Consider the following 10,199-nt stretch of genomic DNA (forward strand, 5'->3'; position numbering starts at 1 on the left):
TGAACCCTAGAGCCCCTAACTGATGAAAAGGAGATGCAGGTAGTCTGAAGTACAAGATGGCAAACCATCTGACTATCAGGTTATAGAAAATAGAATTTTCAAGGTTGAACCCAACTCATTCCATTTGTCCATGTACTCTCCACTTCAAATGGTAAATAAAGCTCATTATGCCAAATGATACAAACTGAAAAGTTATGTTTATCAGAAAACAAAAAAAAAAAAATTGTAAGAGTTATGTCAAACAGTTGAAATTTCATACTTGGATAAAAACGAAGGAAAATCATAGTACAGAGTTCTGGGATCATCACGCCTACATTCCACCAGCTGTACTTCATTCTCATATGAAACTGCATAGTTTTGCATCAAACATTACATGGTGAGGCCGTGTGTGTTGTTAATCCGCAACACTCGCCCGTGGTTCTTTACATGTCAATTGTTAAGCAACCTGAGTCATTAATTATGACTAGCTGAGAAGGTTAGGGCATCTCGTGCATGTTGAATGAACTTTGAGGTGATAAATTAAACTCCACACCATCTTCATTTCTTAACCTGCAATAAGTACCATAAGAATATTATCAAATAATCATATGTATGATTCTATCAGCTACAGAACTCATGATTCCTGTAAGCGTTACTTATTATCTTATCTCTAAGTTGTGGGTCCAGTTACTAAATTCAAAGAAGGTAGTAAAGTATTTAAAACAAGTACAAGATCCTAGGCAAAAGATTTTGTGAAGTAACCACTCATAATGATTGTGTGAGTAACGTTTTTATATGTGCTATGAATATTTCTATTGAAAAAGAGAAATCCCAAGAATACAAGCGGTCTGCAAAGATTTCTCTAAAGAATTACAATATGAGACTTTCAAAAAAAAAAATCAATAGAAACATTACAAAAGCCATAGACCACACTCAAACAGGGAAAGTAGGAATAATACTGGTTTAGGCTCAATAATAGGCAACAGCATCCCATTAAAGGTTGATTATTTTTTCTCTCCAAATCGTCCACATAAGACAAAGAGGGAGCGCATTCCAAATAAAACTGCTTCTGCACCTTCCAAGAACAATCCTTTCCAAAAAAAGAATAACTCAACTACTTTCTAAGGCATCTCTAATGTAACTTCAAAAGTTGCAAAAATGGAAGACCATAACTCTCTAGCGACCTTGCAGTGGAGCAACAGGTGGTCAATAGCCTCACCTTTGCATTTACATATGAAACACCAATCAACTATTATAATATTCGCTTTGATCAGACCATCAACAGTTAATACCATCCATAAGGCTGTTATCTAAACAAAAAAAGTCACTTTTATGGGGACTTTACTTCCCAAAATACTGTTATAAACGAATTGCATGTCATTCAACCTCTTAAGAATTATAGTAGGATGTACATGAAATTGACATCCACATTTAAGTTTCAAATGTCAACCTCTTCTTTCACTGGCATATTAGAAGATAAATAGATCAAGAAGCAAATCAACTGATTCTAACTTCCAATCATGAAAAGCACGAATATATATGAGGTTCCAAGAATGGGTCCTCTCGTCATCTGATGTCCCCAAAAAAGAAAATACAAAAGCATCCTTGTCTTATACAATCATGAATAAATTATGAAACACCTCTTAAAGGGCACTATCCACTCACCACTCAACTATGCCAAAAACGGACCCTTCTACCATCTTTTATCATGAATCTACTTTAACCCAAGAATCTCTCCAAACCCACCCTACTGCTTTTCCAAAGACTACAAATTCATGAGGTCTCCTTACTACATTGGAAATCCACTCCCCCCAAGATATTAGTCGGAATATTTTGATGATTACAATCATATGCAACTCTAATATGGTTAAGAAACTTGTCATTGGTGTGATGTGTGAAAGTTGGTTTACCATTTTGACAACTTCTAAAAGTGCAGAAAAGGGAATGTATCACACAGAATCCAGTCATTTTGATGATACCTTGAAACGAGGAGACCGCCGAAGAGATGATGCTGATCCCGGGGATAGAACATCCGGTATAACTCTTGCATGGTGAGCTTTCTTCGAATGTCTATTGCCTTCTCCCCGTTTAACTTGATGGTCATTTTCTACGACTGAAGATTCTCTTTTGTCAGTTGAGACTGACAAAGATGGAGCAGACGTGGAGATTGTGGAAGACTCTTGATAATGAGTTGTCAACTGGGGCAAAAATCCTGTTGAATCATATATGCCACAATAATTTTAATCAGATATAATAAGTTGCACATCAATGAAAGAAAAAGGAAACCTAACCATAAAAATTCTCTAAAATTTCATAGTAGTGTACAAAATGTGTGAGGTAAACCACATGTATGTTGGGTAAAATAATTTGTTTTTGGCTCTTGGTTACTAGAATGGGTATCCCTTAAGTGGAGCCAGACCTCATTGTTAATTGGATATCATTTTTCAGGCATGCCATATGCTTGGTAGGATGCAAGAGGTAAGATTGTACCTTGTGCCACAGCTTCTTGAAACTTTTCTCTCATGATTCTAACAAATTTGAATAAACCATTGGTTTTGTTCAACTCATGGATCAACTCTTTGGTGTCATTCAAGTGTGGATCACAATTTAACACTGATATGACAGAAAACATATAATATCTTAAAATGCACATCATTGAAATATATTTGGCATTACAGCATCAATGATGGGACTTTATTACTTACAGGTATAAGTATCATATGCATAGCGAATGGTGAAAGAGTACTCCTCATCTGGATTTTTCAAATTAATGTTCTTGAAGGTGAATTTTACCCCTAGAAAACAAAAAACTTGTAAGAAAATCAATCTTGAAAAAACAGAATAAATGTTTCACAATTTTAAACAAGTTCAATTACCAGGTCCGCCTTCAACATGGAAACCAAGAACCCTATTGTACCACGAAATTGCTTCTTGTGTTTCACCTTTACATTCAACTTCTTCATTACTTTTTTCTTCCGATGCTGCCAAAGCTGTTGATGGTACAAAATGGAAATAAGCAGAGAAAAAGTTGTAAACTATAACATCCTTTCCTTCACAATATAGCTTCAGATTCATAAACAAAGACACTACATATCAATGTTGACAAATGGATTTGACCAACAGAAAAAGGAAACCAATACAGAACAAATGCCAACACTTGCACAAACCCAAGATATATTGAACTACAGTAGTTAACCTCTTTCAATTTTTCTCCTTTTGGATTAGGGAAAAAATCACAAATAAGACTTTCAACTGGCCACTAGCTAGTTCGTAAAACCCAACATGGACAACTTAACATGAACAATGTAACTGGCAGTATCTCTACATGACCAACTAAAAAGTGATTGTGATTGGATTCTTACTTATATGGTTAGTAAATTATAAGTCCATACATTTTACCTGCAATGCCTCATTGGAACACAATGTAATAGGCCATGAACGGATGTTAAAAAAATATTACAAGTCATCTAACATAGTCATCAAGGTGCAATATTCACACACTTATAGCTACTCATTAGATAAATGAGAAGACAATTACTGTCACTATTAATAATTTACAACCAATAAATATGGCCATTTTGCTGGATAAGCAATGATGGCATACATTAGAAAGGAAAACCAATGCAGGTAATGAAGTCAATTTTTTTGTACTCTTTTAGCTTCTAGGATTCCTAGCTCCAATCAATAGCCAGCAAGGGTTAGCTCGAATGGCCGCTCGTTTGATGTAATACTACAAGGTCAGATGTTTGAGTCTCCTCAATTACCTGATACACGGTTCTTGCGGGTGGGTCGTGTATCCGGGGTTTAACCAACATATTGTAGAAGAACTTATAGAGAAAAACCTCTTCCTTTCTCTCTTTTCTCTTCTATGCTCTCACATATACAACATCATACACACTGTCTAATGGACCACACTAATGCTCTTATCAAATTCAAACCCATTTCCATATTTCCAAAAGTGCCTTTTCACAAAAAGAAAATGCCTAACCCAAATTTAGGTACTAACATGGATTTTTTTTTTTTTTTTTTTTTTTTATCAGATATCTAACAACCTCCATACACATTATAAAACATTGGATATTACACATAAACTTATAAAATACATGGACAGAGTACAAGCCAACTAACATGATGAGAGGAAAATACCTAGAGTATGTTGAGATATAGTGGCGGCATGTTGATTCCTCCTAGCCTTCTGCTCTTGCACGCTTCTTTTAAGCTCTTCTACTCTACCTTTTTGAGCAGAAATAGAGTCCATTATCGCCATCCGCTTGGCCTCTTTACGGGTCTTCACTACATGACAAATAGTAAGAAATTAAAAAAAAAAAAAAAAAAAAAAACATAAACAAAGTTTAAACCTTGAAGGAAAACATTTCTAATTTCAAAAAACATATAAGCCAGCTATTCACAAAAGAGAATAATCCGAAAAAATTCACAACCAAACTTCAAATTCAAAGTTACCAAACAACACAGATTTCAAATTTCCAATTGGCATTGAACTCAACAAGCAGAGACATGTACCTGCTAGGGCTTTCACCATCTCATCCTCCGCCTCTCTCAGCTTAGCTTTAAGCTCCCCCAGTTTCCCTAAACGGAAATATATACATATCAAATCAAATTCAAAATTAACCCGAAATTTAACATTTTTGTTCCTCAAATGTGAACGAAACCTGATAGGAACCCAACTCCAACTCAAAAACCCTAATTTTGGCAGAAATCCCAAGGAAACACTCACCAACCCTCGAATTTCATCAACTAATAAAGAAATCCATGCGATCTCTCACCTTGATTTTGGACGGTTTCCTGTGCTCTGGCCCTGATCGACTCCAGGGACTTCCGAAACGACGCCAACAAAGCGTCCATCTTCTGCTGCTGAATCGGTATTTCTCTGTCACAGATCAATCGCAGCGACTCCATATTCGTCCGTACAGTGCCCTCCGCTTGGGTCCCCATTTGCGCTCACACGCACAAACGCTCACAGGTATTTGAATCAAAATTTGCTTTGGCCCGCCATTTTGTTTTCAAGTGTTTTCTTCTTTTTTTCAAAAACTTTTCCCGGAGCGCTCGGACACTCACTGAGGTAGTGATAAGATGACGAGTAAGGTGACGGAGATTCGGTGCTTTTCTGGGGAACCAAGCTGGCAGGCCCAGTTTGGATAGTGGGCAGCTTGGGCATGGCTTACAAGATTGTTCTGAGCCCAACTAAATCAGTGATGGGGCGAGCCCATTAGTTGGAACAAGAATGTAGATACTGTAAATAGTAAATTTAATCTTTAATAATGATTTAAGTGAATACTAACACGTAAAATATTTAATTAAAATTGAAAGTGTATTATGAAAATAGGGTTCGAATTCAATAACACCTTTGTTAAAAATTATGATACTATATAAAAATTACAATTTATCTAAACAAATTTAAGCCGATAAAAAATAAACAAAATTTAATTATTTAATTAATATTCATTTATAAGTGCGTTTAAGAGAAAATGGTTGTGGATGGGCTATAGAGTATAGGAGTGGATTTAAAGTTGGAAGTTATATGTGCTATGCTTATGGTCTATGAGCCCTTCATTTTTTGGGTTTATTTTTTTTATTAACCAACAAATGAAGGGGAAGATTGTTCAAGGAGAAAAAGAGGGAGGGCAACTATTGGTTACCAATGCTAAATTGCTGTTCTTTTTGTTTTGTTTTGTTTTTTTTTTTAAAAAAAAAAAAAAAAAAAAAAAAAAACCACTCTTGTTTTAACCTAAATTGCAAACCTAAAACAGAAATAAACACATAATTGATATTAGTATTATTATTGAAGGTTTGAGTCGAGAGCGATCACACTATAATAATGTGCACCCTCATACACCATAATTGCTAACAGGTGATAAGTTCTCATGTGAGGTTTCTATTTATGATGAATAGACAAAGCGGAACCACCTTATGCTTCCGCTAGGGGGGAGAGGGGGGGGGGGGAGGGGGGGTTTGAAGCATAAGGTGGTCTCAAAAAAATAATATTTTTTAAAAATATTTTATAACCTTTAAAAATTAATTTTTTGCTCCTCTAAATTTTGGTTTTAAAAATTTTGCCCCCCAAATTAGAAGTTCTAGTTCCGCTCCTATGAATAGACTTAATTGTTTCAAGTATGGAGCTCTACATCTTTTTAACAAAAACGTCTCACTCGCAAAAAATATCAAGGGTTTCACAATCCTTTTGCGCTCGACAAAAATTATTCCAAGTGATAAATACCCTAACAAAAAATTATCACCATTTCTGTCCCTTCAACTATTGGGACATCAACAACAAAAGAAGAAGCAAATTAAAGAATTAATGCAGGGAATAATATATATATAATCATTATATACGATTATTGTGAGTAATAGGGGAAAAAGAACACATTAACCATATTTCGTGAGACCAAAGTTATGTTTTAACTTGTACTATGATGTAGTTCCGAGTTACAACCCAACCACTGTTCACCGCGTTTGGTTTGGCACGTGCTTAATCTTAATTTTAATATTTTTGGTTGACCATTTTAAATACCGAGGTCCATTGAACCTCTCTCTCTCTCCCCATCAAAAAGTCAATGAAAGCATATAAAGTCCACTTCTCATGCACTTTCCTGGATTTTCTTCCATTACTTTTCCTTTCCCAAAATCTTTTTGCTGACAAGGACAATAGATGGAAACGCAACTTGTAATGGCCGTCCAGAATTTCCTGCAAAAGCTTTTTTTTTTTTTTTTTTTTAAAGCCTGTGAATTAGGCATTTAGATGACTTGTATTGACTTTATATTCAAAGAGAAAATAATAAAATAGTTTTGGGTATTGCAATTTCAAATATAAATTCTTTTACAAATTTATTCCTTGGTATTTTAATGGTGAAATTATTAAAGTAATAAAGTTTAGCAGAATTGTTACGGTGAGTGACATGGCTAATGTCACATGAACCGACACATCAATTTATATAAAGATTTATAATAACAATTGTTGCAATTTATGAATCCTAATGAATGATTTCACTCAATACTATGATTCAAAAGTATTCAAAGGTAACAATTTTTTTTTTTTTTTTAATAAAAAAACGCCTCTCCCGAGTCCTGACCAAGACCCACTATCAAGCCAGTCATGGCCTGGCCATGGAGTTTTTTTACAATGTTTTTTTTTCTCTCTCTCTTTTCCATTTTTGAGAAGCTTCCCGGAGAGCCTATTCTCAGGGCGCCATTATTGCATGCCTTTTGGAGGAGTGAAATTCAACAAAGGTGGTCCATGCAGTCTTAAAGAAGGAAAGCAAATACTCCATTAACAATACTTAATTAGGCTTGTTATTGTTAATCACCCTCTTTGTAGCCGAAAGAGGAAAAGCCAAATCGGCCATTATTCTTGAAAGAAGGGAAACACATAATAATAATAATAATAATAATAATAATTAATTTGATCACAAACCCACAAATGCAGTGTAGGCAAAAGAAGTTGCCCGCCCACCAAGACAAAGCACACAAAGGAAAAGAGATGGCAAACCATGAAGGAAAGAATAATGGCTTTTCATAAAGTGATTAAACGCATCCATACAAATTACAATTCACAAATATTAAATAATAATCACCTCAATCATCCGTGCGGTGGAGCCAAATGGGCCATTGTGGGATGAGTTTCCTGGTCAAAATGATGTAATAGTTGACTAGCCGTTGATGAGTAGAGAAGCTTCTTTCTTTATTGGGATATATTGTTTCTCATACTACTTGCTTCAATTATTGCTCAAAAGTAATCGAGTAATATAGACACTATGATTTCCCCATTTCTTTAAATGGGCAAGGCAATATATTATATATGTGCTTGTGTTTCACTAAGCACTCATAACATTGCTTTTTTTTAGCCCAAACATGGGCAATATTGTGCATGATTGAGAAAGAGAGAGAGAGATCTAGAGAGCGATTTGGATTCAAAATCCCATCGAGTTGATGTTGATTGATACCCGAATACGCCATCAAAAAACAAAAATGATAAAAATTATTCTTCATTTCATCTTTCACCCATTTTCACGCAGTTGATAAGTGAATCCACCGTTGTATTTGTAAAATCAACAAATCCAACAGTGAACTTGCAAGTAAAATCAACAAATCCAATTGTAAACGATATGATTGAGAGAATGATGTGTAACATGTCTAAAAAAAAAAAACATAAAGGACTGAAAATAATTGAAATGTTATTTTAGCTAATTACGACGTTAAAATAGAACCAAAATGAATTGCATCTGGTTTAATAAATTTGTTGAGTTAAATGGGAATGCTCTTATGTATAAATTATAATAAACTCTTTCTAGGCCAAAACCTTTTCTTTTTTGTTTCCCTCTTTTCTCCTTTATGCCATGCCACTATTTACACTTTTCATTCATACTTCCTTTTGTTTCTAGGCAATAGATCTAATTTAGAAATTAACCATCTTTGTTCTCCTTTTTGATAGGTAAATGTACGAAAAAATATATATTTTAAATCTTTAATAATTCCTAAACCTTTTTTTAAAGGAACACGTCGTACTTTTAACTCGTTAAGTTTACTTGAATCAAAATAGTCAGGGACGGAGTCACAATTTTGATTCACACCAGACAAGTTTTTAAATCTTTTGAATGCATTTTTTGCAGTCAATTAAGTATAACAAGAAAATCTTTAATAGCAAAAGATCTCATCTCACTTGGTGGATTAATGCTCAAATCGTTCAAAGAATTGTATTAATGTTTCTTTCTAATATGCTTTCAGCTTGTCACTAACACAAATGGAATACTTGTGGAAGTCAAAAACCTAATATTCTATTACTTTTTGTTTTCGAGATATTCAGCATAAGAGTTTTATTGGTGTAAAATAAAAATGACATGATAAATGGAGGAAGATCTGTGGTAATGATTTTCAATGTAACTTTTTATCCTGATCTTGTAAGATCCTCCTACGTATACAGCATAATCTAAATCCCATTTTGCGTTTAATCACCCCCACTACACCCCCCACTCACAAGTCACAATAACAGAGAGGGAAAACAGCAATGTTGACAAGGATTGCAACAAAATCTGGCTCCATTTACCAAGTTCTTTTAAGAAATGATAATAGTTATGATGAAAATAATCCATTAAGTAAGGAAAATAAAGCCAGATGATTAAATCAAAAGGCAAAACGGAATAGAAAAAAGAAAAAAAAAATCAAAAATCAAAAGACAAATCCAAGGGATATATATATATATATTTATTAACCTTATATTTTTGTGTTTGGTTTAAGTTCAAAAAATAGAATTGGGAGCATAACAATTTAACCATCATTTAACACGTTGGGGTAGTCAATCACCCCAACCTATTTTGGGGTGGTCGGCCATCTAAGAGAGTGGTGTACTTTCAAAAGATTAGGATCTTCATATTCTCAAATTATATCAATTAAGGCCGTTTCTTGCATTGAACGGAGTGAAAAATGTTACCATTAAGAAGGTATAACATGTTAACAATGAGAATTGAGTATATATTTATTGGATTCTTGCACTTTATGTCATAGAAAAGTTAAACAAAAAATTATGGGAGTGTTTGTTAAACCTCACGGCACTGTTCATTTTCCACTGCACTGTTCATGGATAAAAAGAATAATAAAAAGAATAATGATTGGTATGGGAAAATAAAAAAGTGGTATTGAAAAGTAAAAAATTTTGTTTTGTAGTGATTTTTTTATTTGAATAGTAATAAAAAGTAGATGATGTGATATAAAAAGTAAATGATTTGATATAAAAGTAAAAATGTTTTTTTTTTTTTTGAAAAAATGAAGTGAATAGTATAGTGGAGTAATGAACAGTGCCGTGGGGTTTAACAAACACCCCCATATTTTGATTTATTAAAGAAAAAGCATCTCTTTAAAAGTAAAGAAAAAATCTTTTGAAACGAAATTTTTTTATTGGTTGTTTTAATAATATCTCTTTAAAATTGTAGAAAATCTTAATCCACTCACCATAAAAAGTTTTTATGGATGATATGGCTACCCCAAAAGGGTAGTTGGCACAATTGTTTACTAGCCCAAAATTACTCCCTTCTTTTTTGCTTTTTTTGCTCTTTGACATAGCTCATTGTTAGCCGTTCATTACAAACCAACGGTTAAGATTGAGAAAATTATAGGGTCGGAAGACCACCTCCCTAAAAAAAAAAGGGGGGTTATGATAGTATTTTAAAAAAAAAAAAAAAAAAACAATGAGAATGTCGAGTATTTAAAAC

The 10,199-nt window shown here is 33.8% G+C and overlaps 1 protein-coding gene across 1 annotated transcript; it reads right to left on the reverse strand.

The window, feature by feature from the left end:
• Positions 1-5: 5 nt before the first annotated feature.
• LOC132175590 (kinetochore protein) lies at positions 6-5,041 on the reverse strand. The gene is made up of 8 exons (XM_059587572.2): positions 4,764-5,041; positions 4,501-4,566; positions 4,126-4,272; positions 2,856-2,969; positions 2,685-2,774; positions 2,470-2,592; positions 1,959-2,191; positions 6-549 (listed from the first exon to the last, which is right to left on the reverse strand). The coding sequence occupies exons 1-8, from the start codon at positions 4,930-4,932 to the stop codon at positions 538-540; spliced, it is 954 nt and encodes a 317-aa protein (XP_059443555.2). The 5' UTR covers positions 4,933-5,041; the 3' UTR covers positions 6-537.
• Positions 5,042-10,199: the final 5,158 nt, after the last annotated feature.

The sequence above is a fragment of the Corylus avellana genome, chromosome 3 (genome assembly GCF_965113065.1).
Source record: "Corylus avellana chromosome 3, dhCorAvel1.hap1.2, whole genome shotgun sequence".
Lineage (NCBI taxonomy): Eukaryota > Viridiplantae > Streptophyta > Magnoliopsida > Fagales > Betulaceae > Corylus > Corylus avellana.

Bases quoted from the DNA above. Each gene is read 5' to 3' on its own strand.
- LOC132175590 (XM_059587572.2), bottom strand. From the start codon at position 4,932: ATGGGGACCCAAGCGGAGGGCACTGTACGGACGAATATGGAGTCGCTG. The intron at 4,273-4,500 runs GTACATGTCTCT...TTTGTCATGTAG, and splicing joins GATGGTGAAAGCCCTAGCAG to TGAAGACCCGTAAAGAGGCC. The intron at 2,970-4,125 runs GTATTTTCCTCT...TACCATCAACAG, and splicing joins TATATCTCAACATACTCTAG to CTTTGGCAGCATCGGAAGAA.